The 15,653-nt window shown below is 27.1% G+C and overlaps 1 protein-coding gene across 2 annotated transcripts; it reads right to left on the minus strand.

Moving 5' to 3' along the window:
• Positions 1-3,872: 3,872 nt before the first annotated feature.
• LOC103491056 (uncharacterized) lies at positions 3,873-5,928 on the minus strand. Of its 2 annotated transcripts, none has more exons than XM_008450863.3 (2): positions 5,560-5,928; positions 3,873-5,205 (listed from the first exon to the last, which is right to left on the minus strand). In XM_008450863.3, exon 2 carries the CDS (start codon positions 5,186-5,188, stop codon positions 4,010-4,012), a length of 1,179 nt encoding a protein of 392 aa, XP_008449085.2. In that variant the 5' UTR covers positions 5,189-5,205; positions 5,560-5,928; the 3' UTR covers positions 3,873-4,009. The 2 variants fall into 2 exon arrangements, with proteins under 2 accessions (XP_008449085.2, XP_008449084.2); XM_008450862.3 differs by having other exon boundaries at positions 5,458-5,928.
• Positions 5,929-15,653: the final 9,725 nt, after the last annotated feature.

Consider the following 15,653-nt stretch of genomic DNA (forward strand, 5'->3'; position numbering starts at 1 on the left):
GTAGATTAGGATATGCTTTGGTTTTGGCTTTTGCATCTCTTAACTTTGGAGTCTTCTCTACCTCTAAAGCATCTCTAAGAATTTAATGCTTGTGGTCCTTTTTCTCTCTTTCTCTATCCTCTGTTACAGAGAAGAAGAAAAAATATAACCAAAGATGCAAAATCTCTTACCCATTCCTTCACTCATCAAAAACATACAACACCAATTTATGGATAAAATCTTACCTTCTTCTTTCTTTCTTTCTTTTTTGGCCATTTTTGGAACCAAACCAGTGTCCTTCCCCCACATGTTCTTCTTATTACTTTTTTTTTTCTCCTTTTATTCTATTTATTAAGGCATCTTTGGTAGTTATTAAAAGTTTGTTTTAGTTTTTGGTTTTTGAATATCTCACTTCCATTCATTCCTTTTACAACCAAATTTTGAAAGTTTAAAAATTAGCTTTTAAAATTTTTTTTCTGCTGCTGGAATTAGGTTAAGATTTTGAATCTTGTACTTTAAAATGATGAGAGCGAATGCGTTTAATTTTCAAAAACAAAAAGAAAAAAAAAATAAAAACAAAATTGTTACTGGACAAGCTTGTTTTTTAATATTCTGTTTGATAACTACTTCATTTTTTTTTTCAACTTTTGAAATTTAAGTCCTCAAACACTATTTTTACCTCCAAATTTCTTTATTTTGTTATCTACTTTTTATCACTAAATTAAAAAATCAAACCAAGTTTTAAAATCGAAAGTAGTTTTTAAAATTTTATTTTTGTTTTTAAAATTTAGCTAACAATTTAACTTACTCTAATTCAGAAAAATGCAAACCAAACGTTATTGTTTTCCAATTTTGGGTTTACATTCTCTAACTTCTTTTTTTTTGTTTTTTTTTTTAATGTTTCAATTATTATGTGTTGGTTCTAAGTTTTGAGTAAGAAATTATTTAAGTCATTGACTTTGTCTTTTTTTGCTTATTTATAGAAAGTCAAATGGGAGTTGTTTTGTATTTATATATGCCAAATTATTGGAAGAACTAAAAGAATGTTTTAAATTTAATATTTATAAACATTAACAAATATAGAGAAGTTTGAAATTTGAATTTAATTTCTATTTAAGTTTTAAAGTTTTGTTTTGAATTTAACTTTTATTTTAGTTCCTAAGTTTAAAGGATTTTGAATTGTTATTACTTAATTTCGATTAATTAATTTAATATGACAATGATATATAATTTCTTAATAATATATCGTACTAACGATAAAATAATCAACAAAAGAAAACTTCAAAGAATAATTTATTTATTTATTTTGTATTAAGTAATAAAAAGATGAACGTTAAATAACTAATAATCATATGTTGGAGAGGATTAATTCCATTGTTTGTTATCACAGTAAAAATCTAAACCGATCTCTACTGTCAAGAAGTAAAAGTAAGCCGGTTGGCCGATATAACATTGATTTGAGTTCTTTCGATTTTGTAGAGTATAAGTATAAGACTAATAGTTAATGGGAAGAGAGCAACCAAACCGACCAACTTGGTTAGAGTTTGGTTGTTTAGGTTTTGTCAGACAACACATTTCTATCAATCAGATTCTTCCACCCATTTCCCCAGATTCTTTCTCTCATTCTTCAGTACAATTACTAATTAACTGATTAATTAATTAATTAAGGATAATGGTTTCTTGATAGTATACTTTATAATTAAATAACATCCCTTATTGTCCTCTTAGTGGCATGGGAGGAAGTTTCCACCATGTTATTGAAAAATTCAATGTTATGATTTCACTTTTTAACAAAACTTACCATTTTTCAATTTCTATTGATTTAGTTTTTTATTTGTTTTTTTAGGCTTTTAAGATAGCTATGATTTGAGTTCTTTCAATTTTATAATTGATTACATTTAGAGTTATTTTGCAACCTCTATTCATTAATTTTAAAGAATTTTTATTATTATTTTAGATTCATAATTATTTTTAAGTAGTTAGAAAAATTTCTAAGTCGAAATTGAAAATGAGTGTTTGGGGGAAGGAATCGAAGTTGGAAAGTACAAATTTTTAAATTTATTGGCCAAATTGAAGCAAAATTCAAACCTCAAGGCTAACGTACATTTATGTTTTAAAACCTTAGAAACTAAAATGAAAAATTTTGAAAGTTAGAGATCGATATAAATTAGGGGGAAAAAACTAGGGATCAAAAAATGTATTTTTTAAATTAAAATTTTCGTCAATATTTTGATATTTCGATCGACACATTTTTCATCTTGACATAAGCCACGAATCAAAATTTTCACTATATCATAACAAAACTATGAAACATGAAAAACAAAATGTAATATTATAAATACAATACAATACAATTGTTATAAATATGTCAACATACATGTAAGAAAACGTAAAACATTGTTTTTGTTTTTGAAAAGTAATTGTAAATGATAAATTAGTGAAAATATTTATAAAATATAACAAAATAGATTCTATTGATGATAGATAAAGATAGATAATCAGTATCTATTATCGATAAAATCTAAAATTTGTTTATCAGTATCTATCATTGTTAAAATCTAAAACGGTGCTATATTTTGTAAAAAAATTGTTTTTTTTTGTTATGTTTGAAAATTCTTTTATTTTTGATAATTCAATCATATTTCATATTTTTCTTGAAAATAATATTTTCATCAGTAATTTTTGTAAATTTTAACATTTTAAACTCGGTTCTATACTTTGTTAGAAACTACTAAATATTATTATTATTATTTAGAAATTAAAAAAAGAACAAAAAATAGTTATTCATCAAACAATTATTAAAGATATAATCGTTGTCTCCACACTTTACTTGTCGTTCAATTTTAATTTCTTTACTTTTAAATGTTTAATTTTAGTTTTTGGAATTTTAATGAATCTTAAATTTATTCCTACCAGTAGAATTTTTATTACTTTTTACTTTTTTTTTTTATAAGCGTTTTCACTATAACTTTAAAAATATATTCACATGTTATATTTCCTTGCTTGAAAATTATTCCGATCATTTAATCAATTTCATCAAAAATTAACCTTGATCGACTAAATTTAAAAGTTTACTAGAAGTACAAGAATCAAAATAAAAAAAATCAAAACACATACACCAAAATTATATTTTAACCAAAATAATAATACACTAAAGAACTAAACAATTTGTATTTTCAGAAAACAAACAAAATGCTATACCCGACTCCATTCTTAATACATAGAAAAAGAAGAATTAAGAACAAAAATAAATAAGACTATGACATGACAGTTTTTTAACGGACAGTTGTTTGAACTGTCTAGAAAACATTCGAGTAAATGTTCGAGTATTTCTAGTATTCAAGAAGGAAAATTGAGTTCCTTTATTTGATCGAAGAAAAGAAAAGATGAACATGTAGATCAATAATTTGAAAGAAAAAGTAAAAAAAAAAGACATTATTAATGAGATGGCCAAAGAGTAAAGAGTATCTTCTTGATATTAGAATGTAAATGTAAATTGAAGTATTACATTCTTTTTATCATATGAAATGAAATGAAGAAAGAGAGCTTTGCTTTGCTTTGCTTTGCTTTGCTTTTATTATGTTGCTTTGGTGTGTTTGGGCCCCACACCAACCTTTTCTCACCCTTTGCCCCCCCCCCCCCCCCCATGTGCTTTGTGGATCCCACATTCCCCAATTATATTATCATTAATTACATCATTACTTTCACCCTCCCCCTCCTCCTCCTCCTAATTAAACTCTTCTCAATCATTCCTAAATTAAAATTATCATTATTATTATTGTTCAAAACCACGAACCAAAAACTAACACCAAATACCAACGTTTCATAGGAACATAAACTAAGTAACTAAGTGGCAAAGCTTGTTTCATAAAAGAAGAGAAGAGAAGAGAAGAGAAAAAGAAAAACATTTCAAAATGCATAGAATGGAAATGAAAAACAAAAGAAACCATACTACAAAACCATAATCCTTTTCAACTCATATTACTCTTCTCATCCTAACATCTAGTGTCGACCAGCTCTCGTCGGGTGATCAGAAGAACGCCCTGCTCCCGTAAAACACACGCGAACCGCTGTTCTTGGGTGATTGTAAATTCGGGTCAGAGCTGGAAGTAGCTGGACTTGGAGAGCCACCATTAGTGTCAATATCCAATGGAAGCTTCATCTTTGCCAATGACTCCGTGAATTGTTGCATACTTTTCATGTACTTATCCACAATGTCTTGTTGTACTACCTTGTTCTCTGCCTCAATGCTCACAGAAACTAATGGCTTTCTAATTGTATCGCTACAACAATCATTATCCTCACCATTTTTTTCTTCTTTCTCACTTGTGCCATTTGGTGCTGAAACTTCTTCTTGAGTTGTGCATTTCGAATTCACGGGAGCTTCCAATGCCGATGGTGATGGCGATGAAGAAACGGCATCGTTTTGCACTTTACTAAGTGGAGAATCGATCTTTGTATCTTCACTCGACGAGCTTTCCACAGCAGAAATGACATGATGGTTCTCACTCTCAGAAACGGGCAAGCTCTCGGAAGATTCAGAATCCAGATTCGAACATGGGATACCGAAATACTCAGACACCATTATCTGATCTTCATTTGCAATCTTCGGATCGGGGAATTCGATCATATCCAAATCACTTGGATGTGACGACTTGATTAAGTCCGAATTCTCCACCCCTACAGTTGTTTCGATAGTGGGGATTACCATGACCTCCGGAGAAGCTCCATTATACGAAAGCGATAGCTGTACGAACCCGGCAGGAGAATGAAACAAATCAGTCGAAGAAAGACTGAATTCTTTCTCTAACTTGTTGTCAACAGCAACAACTTCAGTTAAAGGGATCAAAGCAAAACCAAGCAACTGATCTTCAAGATAATTCTTGACCCTGCTCAACATCCATATCTCACATTTAAGTGTCGTATCGATCGACCGAACGTCGAGACGAACCGTGTCATTGAATACCGGATTCCTCCCACCACCATTGATGGTTTTAGTGGAAACAGAGTTTGTAGGATCTGTTGTAAATGAAAGCCTTGCATACACATCTTGCTTATGGTAAATACATATATTGTGAATATCTCTAGCTTGATGAACAAACACCTCAAGAACACCAACAACTTCATTTCTTTCCTTCTCATTTCCCACAACAACACATTCTTTCTTCTCTTCCTCTAAGACACCCAATTTCTCAACTGGGGTAGCCATTATTATAATTCAAAAACCTGCATCAAATTTCCAACAAACAACACAAAAACACTTCTTATGAGATACATACCTTTTCATAACAGTTCAACACATCAAAAGAAGCCCAAAATCGGAGAGGAACAAACAGAAAATAACAACACCCAGAGGCAAAAAAGAAAAAAAAAAGCACTCAAAAGTGAAGATAGATTGAGTAAATAGAGAAAACCCAGAAATTAAAAGTGGAAAATAAGCAAAACCCTAAAAACAAAACTGAAGAAGAATATACCAACCAAATTGAATTGTGAGTACTGAGTAGAATCCCAAGAGAAAGAAAAAAGTTTGGGGAAAATAAAAGCAAAAGAAAAGAAGGGTTGTGTTTGTTTTTATCTTGCCTTTAAGCACCAAAGTCAAGAATGATAATCCGGAAAATCTGGTGAGAACTCACAAAACTCGAAATCGGCTATATAGTGGAAAGAATAATATAAATTTGAGGTCTTTAAGATCCAGAGGAATTGGGGGATTTAAAAAAAACAAAGCTACACGGGTGGGGCTCAGATTTGACTAATGAGACCAAAAGAGAAAGCAAAATCCTTTCTTTATTTTATTTATTCCCCCATCAACAACGATTGAAGAACAAGAGAAGAGAAGGGCAGTATTTGATTGAAAGTGGTGAGTGAGTTGTGGAACTGCAGAATGTCTTTGATTACTGTTTTTTCTAAGTGCTCTACTCAGCTTTTGAATCATCAACATCGCTGCCTATGTTTAATTATTGATCAAGAAAGGTTTTTTTTCTTTTTTTAAATATGATAACGAAAAAAGGTGGAGCAACTTTCATCCTTTTCTTTGCTTTTTTTTAAGCAATACTTTGTTTGTGTATTCAGGTTGTACCCATTTTTTCATATAGGAAAAAGAAAATCATCTGAATTTTGAGTTTCTCATGTGACAGATTTTGTGTTTAGACAATTGAGTAAACTCCTCCTATAGAATGCACACAATGGATATTGAAAATTACTTTTTCAATTTTCTTACTGTAGCTTTTGTATAACTTCATGAACCCTAGTTGAATTCTTGGCTAAATTTCAAAAATAAAAAATTAATATTTAATTTTTTTCTTATTTTTCAAAATTGACTTGGTTTTGACCTCGTTGATAGAAAGTAAAGAAAAAAAAAAAGAACGTGTTTATAAGTTTAATTAAAAAAAAACTAAAAAACTAAGTCATCTTTCGGTAATCATTTGACTTTTTGTTTTTGTTTTTTAAAGTTAAGTCTATATACACTATTTCTAATTCTAAATTTATTTGTTTGTTATCTAATTTTTGTTGGAATAAATGGTGTTCTTAGTAAATGGTTGCTTCACTCTATGAGAATAACCAATTTAGAAAAAGGACACGAGTATTCAAATGACCATGAACAAATCCTTAAATTAAGTGCTCTTCATCTAAATTTGATACATGAATTTGGTTTTGGTATTCTATAACTTTGCTTTCTCCAAAAAGTATTTCTCTCCATTTTCAAAATCGTTGAAGAAAGTTCGACACACTCACAAAGTTTTATTTGTTGATTTTCTTAATGTGGTGCTCGCTCTTTAAAAAAAGGTTATTTGTTCTATTCCAAGAGACAAATACTCTTAAACTCAAGCACTCGGGTGAATAATAAATTATCTTAAGAAGGCAACATGAATTCGTTGGACTCAAATTTTAATATATGTGTTTTACTGCTTTGAGATATTGGCAACAAATTTTACCAATGATTTAAAAAAATCAATCCAAATTTTGAAAACAAAAAATGTAGCTTTTAATTTTTATTTTTTTTTAGAAATTAATCATTTTAGGTTAGGGCACAAATTCAGGATATAAATTCAAAAACAAAATTTGTTTATTATTCTTGACATTGTAAACACACACTCTTTTACTATAATATCTACTCTTAATATTCTTAAAATGATTGTTTAGAAATCAAGCAACCTTTCTCAAAACTTTTTATTTAGAATAACACCAAAAAAAGAAAAAGAAAACTTTTAACAAATTTTCATCATTCATACTTTTTAAAAATATTTATGAGATGCTTTTTAAGATATCCGTAAATTTAAGCGATGGATATGGATATGGATACGTGGATATTTTTCTTTTTTAACAATAAAACTGTGTAGAAGTAAAAACAATGATACACATTCTAATGGCTTTTTGGGTTTGATGGGTAAAAAGAGAATTCTTCTTTTGACATTTTCAATGATCAATGCTCCAACCCTTTTTGTCAGAAGCAAAAGCTTTTATCAAAAACCACTTTTTTCTTCAAATTAAAAGTCTTTTCATTGTGGTTTTGCATTTGGAAAAATACATCTCTTTTCACACTTGTAATGGGAAGATTACATTCTACAAATATATTGTACAACTTTTTATTAGATACTATTGAGAATACCATCCATGTAAAGTTTTACATTCACTAAATAATATATATATATATATATATATATATATATATATATATTATATAGCATATATGTAAAAATGAAGTTAATTTTTGTAAATATAATAAAATATTGAAATATTTATGGTATGTGTAGCAAAATCAAAAAGGTCGATAAATTTTTCATAAATTCTAGATTTGACTTTGATGATACGGACGATTCGATACTTCTCTTTCTTTCTTACAACTCATCATCTAGAATATCAAGTTCGTTTAAATGTCCCTTTGATATAGTTTGAACAATCGTTTCCTACACGACGGTATATCATTTCCTATAAGATTGTATATCATAATTGTTTAAAAGAAGAATTACATGTGCGTGTGGTTGATTAATCGCATGTTGATTGAGACATTTTTTTTGTATTTTCCATCTTGTAAATATTTTTCTGGTTTATTATATTTTTTGAATAAAATTCATAAAAACAAGTATTTAAAAGTTAATGCCAAAAATAACAAAAAATCGAAAAAGTTAACGATATATTAGACTATTTTAAGATTAGAAACATAACGTTTAGATTGATGGAAGAGAAGAAAATGTTTTTTTAAAAAATAATTTTTATTTAAATTATTTTGATACAAAAAATATATAAATAGAATTTAAAAACTATTTTGAGTGGTTGTCGATCGAAGACTTATCGAATAAAAAGAGTCGAAAATTGAAAAGGCTATCAAACATACTCGAAAGTTATAAACTAAAAATAAACATAAACTTAGCTTCTAACCCTTTAAATAATTACTATGCCTTTGCTTTAAAACAAATGTTTTTAGATTTCTACTTCAAACAATTACATTCTAATAATCTTAATCAAATTAGAGTAATTAATTCTAAAGGGTGTTACTCTTCAAAATGATTGTTTTCCCTTTTGAATAAATTCTCTAAGTTACTATCAAATAAGTGCAAATAGTTAAACAAAAATAAGAAAATTAAAACGTTTTCATTTTGTCTCAAACAATTTCCATTTCCTCTTCCTCAAAGATATTGCAAATTTATACTTTTAAGCATACAAACCACCGTAAATATACTGTGATGAAATGAAAGATTATTTCAGGTAACTGTTTTTGTTTCTTGTTTTTTCATGCTTTCTTTTGTCTTAGGAAAGAAGAAAAGAAAAAAGAAACACTAAATGAGAGACAAGAAACAAAAGTACATTACCGAACAATTACTTACTAGGTTTGTTCTCTAAATTTTCAATTTTATGTTAAATAAGCCTTCAAACTTTAAACTTTTTTTTTTTTTTTTTATAAATTACACTAAAGTATTGAGATTGGAATTCCTCACCTCAAGAAAAATAATACATTGAGTTATATTCACTTTCGCTTAAAGAATCTCTCATAAATTTCTAAACTTTTGATTTATCTTCAATAGGATGACTTGAGTTATTTGACTATTTGCAAATTCACAAATAATGTTTTAACATAAAATTGAAAATTTATTATCCAGTCACATATATAATTTAAATTCGATCGATTCATTGGTTTTAAAAATATTCAAACGTCTATTAAATAGTATAAAAGTTTTGGGATTAATTAATCACAAAAATTATTAATTTGTTCTAAATATGATAGTTAATTAATTTTATAATTGTTTTTTAATATACAAAATTGTAGGATGAAAAATCGAACATCATCGATAATTTACAATGAATTTGCAAGTTGTCCCATTGAATAAATAATATATCCCTCCCTTCTATAAGAAGCTATATATATAGTTCTAAACTTTATATGAAATACAAAACATCATTTTACAATAATGAATTGAATATTTGGGCTACACTTTTTGGCCAAATGAATGCATTCTTTTCTTCTTTTTCTATATTTGCTTATTTACTACTTTTTATGTATAGAGTTGTTGAAAAGAAAAATGATTTGTGAAATGCAAATAATAAACTTGAAAATTTTGAAACTATGCTCCAAGGAGTCAACTTTTTTTTTTTTTTCTTTTTTTCAAAGGCTTTTGAGTTTGAGATTTATAATTTAAATTAAAAAATTGTAAAAAAAATCGAGTATTTTAAAAAATATTTATCCTTTATAAAAAAAATTGAAGTGTAATAAATTTTACGCAAGGTGTTTCTATTTATTAAAAAACCTCTTTTTCTTATCCTCCTCTTTCTTTTAGGTTCTTAAAATTTATAAATTAAATTTGATTTTAATTGTTCCATTTTTACACTTTTCTTCTTTTAAATTTTTAGTATTTTATTCGAACGGTATTTTTACGAAATGAACTAAAATATAACAAAAATTCATATATATATATATATATATATATATATATATATATATATATATATATATATATGATATTAGTCTATCAATATCCATTATTAATGTTTATTATTGATAAAATATAAAGTTTTGCTATATTTTATAATGATTTTCATTATTTTTTAATATATAAATTTTACTATAAATGAACTATTTTGTCATTACCATTAATATTAATATTTGGATTTCGTTTTGATGAGATCACCACACCTATTCTTCTTGTTTTCCTCTATTAATTACCTTTAAAATTATTTCTCCTTCAAAGACCTTTATAAACTTATTTTGAAATGTCAAGAGACTACTAAAAATATATTTCGAAAAACTCACATTTACCTCATCTTCTAAATTCAAGACTAAACGTAGAGACCATTTGGCCTAATGGTTATCACTGTAAAATTGGATTATGGTAATTCAACTCTTGTTTGAGAAAAGAGTTATTATAACCCTTGTTTTAGGCTTATCATAAACTCTCTAGTAGCTTTGTTATTTCATTTTTATTTTAATTTTACTCTTTTATTTATCAAATGTAATTTGTTTTTAATTAATTTAATAATCTTAAAAAGAATATTGTTTTTTTAATTTATTTTACTTACAAAATTAATTTTAATCAAAGATTAATGGTGATTAGTGTACGCATTTAGTCATTGTGTTTAACTTTTTATTTTATTATTTCAAGTCTTTTATTTATTTTTCACCTTTTCAAATATTTTATTTTAAAACCAGTCTATCTATATCTAAACTATTTCCCATAAATTTAAGTTAAATAAATTTCTAAAAAAATAAATTTATAAAAAATCAAAATAAAATCAAATTTGACGATTTAATATTAAATTAAATAACTTTTGAATTCTTAAATAACCTAAAAAAATGTATAACAAATATTTTAAAAAGTATTTGAACTTTAAATATATAAAAAATTTCTTTAAGATAATTCAATTTATTGGCGAGATAATTTAAGATTTATATAAATAAAATTTTGAATATAATTTTTTTACCAAATTATGCTCATACTTCTCTAAAATGTAGTCATTTCTCCTTTCTTCTTCCTTATTTTTATATCTTTCATTAATTCATTATAATTTTTCTTTTATCATTTTTGTTGCTCCATGAAACAACAATAATCCTCTTCTTTGAAAAGAAGGGAAAAAAAATATAGAATGTTTACGTAAGAAGAAAACTTAGAACATTTTATTTTAAAGGGAAAAACAATAATTTATTCAACCGTGACGATTATTTAAAAAAGTTTAAAATTTCAGTTCGTATTTAAAGAAAAAGGCAAATTGTTTCATGAAAAATAGGACGATTTGTTAAATTGAATATACAAAATTCGTGTACTGGATTTAGAATATGAATTAAAAAAAATTATTCATGTAACGATTACTTAAAAACGATTTGGCAAATTGTTTTACGAAAACTAGGATGATTTCATAAATTAAATATACAAAATTTGTCTACTAGAGTTTGAATATGAATTTTAAAAAAACTAATAATTTATTCACACGTAACAATTATGTAAAAAAGGTTAAAAATGGACGTCGTATTTAAAGAAATTACTACAAATTATTTTACGAAAATAGGACATTTTGGAAAATTAAATATACGAGATTTGTGTATTAGATTTAAATACAAATTTTTTAAAATATTAATAATTTATTCCCATGTAACGATTATGTAAAAAATATTTTGGATTTAGAATACGAATTTTTAAAAAAATGTATCAAAAAAAAATAAATTTTATAGCACTACCTATATAATCCTTCACCCAAATATATCTTATCATAACTACCTATAACCCTTCCCATAGACATATTTTATCATAACACTTTCTTCGTAACTCTTTCCTCAAACACACCTTAACATAATGATAGATTTGTCATAACCCTAACTCCTATAATCCAATTTTTTCTCAGATGACCGAAAAAGATATTTGTTAAAATAAAAGATAAAAAGATAAAAGTTAGTTATTTATTTATCTATTTTTTTTTATTTATAATAAAGTTAGTGTGGTGAAGAGAAAACATAAACATATATAATTATTGAGAGAAATAATGAATGGGGAATTTTTCCTTTTCAGGTTCCAAAAATTTTTTCTGACTTTTGCTTATTTACTTTTTGTTATTGCTTTTTAATGGTATGTAATGATTTGTATTTTCCACTCCCCTTTGGCACCTCAAAAATTCCTCTCTTCTCCCACATAATGAATGGTTTGGACTTTTCTTTTATATCTATTAAATTTAGCTTTAATTAATATGCATTATCCATGCTCCGCATAAGATCATTTTTTTTCTTTACACACCCTTCATAATTCAAACACCGTCTTTTATGATTCATATTTCGCCTTTCATATCATATTTTAAAATGGACATCGAGAACATCAACAACAATAAAAAAAGGACGAGCCTTCAATTAGTTAACAGTAGAAACATCAATATGAGCAAATAAGAAGAGACAGTAAGAACATGGACTTTGGTAACCTAGTTCGATGATACTGTATCTACGTCTGGAGTTTTTGACCTAATATGAGAGATTTTATTATTTGAGTAGTAAACCATTTTGATGTCAAGTATAGAGTTTCAACATCCATACCTTCACTCTATACCATCAGTGATACAACTTTACTGAATTAAACTTATCGCTATCATGATACAAATATCATCAGAATAAAATCTCCCCCTTAATCATTTATCTCATCAATCAACTGACTAAAGATTTATTGATGAAAATCTCTCTCTTAATGGTATATTCCATCAAGCATCACGATGGTTGTGTTGAACTTGTTTCTCAAACAGGTGTTATTTGATCTTTCTATGGAAGATCACCATACACGTTCTTCATGATACTAGGAATATAATATCTCACAAGAGATACTTAAATAAACGAATATTTAATAATTTATTCAAAGGAAAAATTCTTCAACTAATATATACTTTCTAGATAAAAATATTCTTTTGAAAAAATATCTTTATAAATTTGAACGGGGTCGAGGGCAAAGTCTAACCCATTGTATTAAGGATTAATAGTGCTATTTGCAAGATGATAAGCTAAAGTGTAGCTAAGCACTTTTTGTTGTAAACATCTCTTTAATTTTGGAGGAATGCTAAAAATGTGCAGTGATGGAAAAGTTGTAAATCATAATAAAGAATATATATATATATATATATATATATATATATATATATATATATATATGGTGGGTGTGGTACTAAAAGTAAAGAAAATATTGAAAAGACAATATATTTGAAAGGAATTAAAGTAAGAATAATGTGGATAAAATGATTCTTCTCCTTTTTCTCTCTTCCTCTCCTCTCTATTACAAACATATAAACAAAGATTGCCCACTCTTATCCTATAAATTTTAATACATATTCTCTTTTTTTCTTTTTTGCTACCCACCAAAATTCTTCTTTCAATTTTATAAGTTCATTACGTCTATTTAGAAAATAAATTATACGAAATTATTATATTTTAGATATAATAACTAAAACGATAAAAAAAAAAAAAAAAGAAGTTATATAATCACTTCTCTTTCTCTCAATTTCAACCCCAAATGCAGCCTAATTACTCACATTCGGTCCATAAGTTTTATTCGATATATTCGTAAACTATACCAATATAGGAAAAGTGAACTTTAAATTGATGAAGCATTTCTACTCTCGAGTAATTTTGAGTTTATTTTTTTAAAGGTTTACTGATTATAAACTTACTCTGGGTTTTGATTAATATTATCTTTTTAGTCCATTTTTTTAGGTACAAATTATGGTGTAGGGATTTTGACTGTCGATATCGTGTCCAAACCCGTGCCAAATGATAAACCGAATCACATGCTTAAGAACAACTAGTCTTAGTGGCTAGTTTGGGTCGCACACCAATTCTCAAACAAAACTAATTTTCAACCATGTAACTAGAGGGTTGAGTTGAAATTGTGAAAAAAAAATTGTAGAGAAGGCAAGTAAAACAAAGTAAATTCTATATTAAAGAATCTAGCTTCGGTTGTAACATTTTCTTTTTTATCCAAAGAGAATTCATTCATCGAGCTATCATTACTTATGTATATGCAATTTTTACCTAACCAATTTAATTGGAACTGCCAGTTAAATTGTCCAAAGGTTCTAATTGTTCTGATCCAATAGCATGCAATATTGAATTTCCCAATAGCATTAAGTTCTAGAGATCATTAGATGGAATGTCTAATTTCCACAGTTTAACTGACATTCAATAGGTTCAATTCTAGATTAGTTACATCAATGTATAGATTTACAAGCTAACCACCTAATCTATTGCTTCTAACCAAATCTTATCTAATTGTCACAAAATTAAACTAAAGATTACATAAAACAAGTTTAAGTTCTCATAAGTTCAAAGAGATAAAAGGGAGAATCTAAGAAAACCAAGTTAGATAACGATTATCTTAGCGTCTCATTCACATGTCGAATGATGAGGAGATGTTTGAGATAAAAAAACAACATAAGAAGACCTAGAAAACTAGAGAGAAAAGGTTGAATTTTGTTGTATGTCAAAGCTGACAATGGAAACATGTATATATAATTTTGTCACGGCATCGTGACGCTGATGTCTTTGCACGCGCACGTTAGCTAGCTTCAAAAGTTTGGAGCGCCGCTTGGCCATTTATGTAAAAAGGCAGAAGTGTGCTGCCTTTCGGCATCGAGGCTTCATATTGCCTTGGTTCGCTTTAGTTGACGTCATTTGACTTCGTAATGGCCCAAATTAGTTTCGAAATGACATAATCGCCAAATTACACCCATGAATTGTTCAAAACCTATAACACAATCAAATAAGATCGTAAAATCACTAAACGAGTTCAAGTTAAGTGGAAATAGATAACATATTTCATACGCTATCGAATTTGAATGTCGAACCTCTTGTCCTCAAGTACATAAAGGTGCCATATGAGCTAAACTCTTGTTGACGACTCATTTTTTAATCATCGACATTAACTTTTAATTAACTAATTCAAAGAAATACAATGTAGTAGAATTTTTAATCAAAAGTTATAAAAAATCTAACAGGCTTCAAGAAATTCTAAAATTTTCAAAGTAGAATAATCAACTATTGAGAAGTTTCATTAATTTTAAATTAATGGATTGAATGAGATTTATTTAAGGACATATTTCATTTCAAAATTAGCCTAAATTTTATAAGAATGCGTGGCATTTACAAACTTAGACAATATTCCTCAAATAGTGGTGTTGAAATTATAGCCTAAATTGTGTCTAAATTTTTAATTTATTTTGGGATCTTTTAAAAAATATAAAAAGCGATAAAAAAATTTCAAAAATGGAAAAAACCTACAGCTTCATCGTGGGAAATACCAAAAATGTCCCGTCAAATATGACGCGTGCTAATCCATACACGATTGTTTATATTTGACTATTGTCTGGTACATGATCGTATCGTTTAAATTTGGATAGCCAAATCTAAACGATCTATTTCTTAAATTCTCTGCATACAATTGTTTAATTTGGTAACACGTTTAGATTTTTTTTTTCAAGATTTGGTACACGAAGAGGGAAGAAATGAAAAAAAAAAAAAAGAAAGACGATGAACAGACGAAGAGGGAAGAAATGAAAAAAAAAAGTCGATGACAGAGGAAGAGAGGAAGAAAGATGGAATGACAAACTTGAAATATTTAAAAAATGGCTAATTTCATGAGTTCTATTAGACAGACCTAAATATTTTACTTGTTATATTTATGAAAATTTGTAACTAATTTATTAATTTTATTTATAATTTTTATTTA

Source organism: Cucumis melo, chromosome 6 (genome assembly GCF_025177605.1).
Source record: "Cucumis melo cultivar AY chromosome 6, USDA_Cmelo_AY_1.0, whole genome shotgun sequence".
Lineage (NCBI taxonomy): Eukaryota > Viridiplantae > Streptophyta > Magnoliopsida > Cucurbitales > Cucurbitaceae > Cucumis > Cucumis melo.

What these genes read in the sequence shown, in the direction of transcription:
- LOC103491056 (XM_008450863.3), bottom strand. Translation starts at nt 5,188, where the DNA reads ATGGCTACCCCAGTTGAGAAATTGGGTGTCTTAGAGGAAGAGAAGAAA.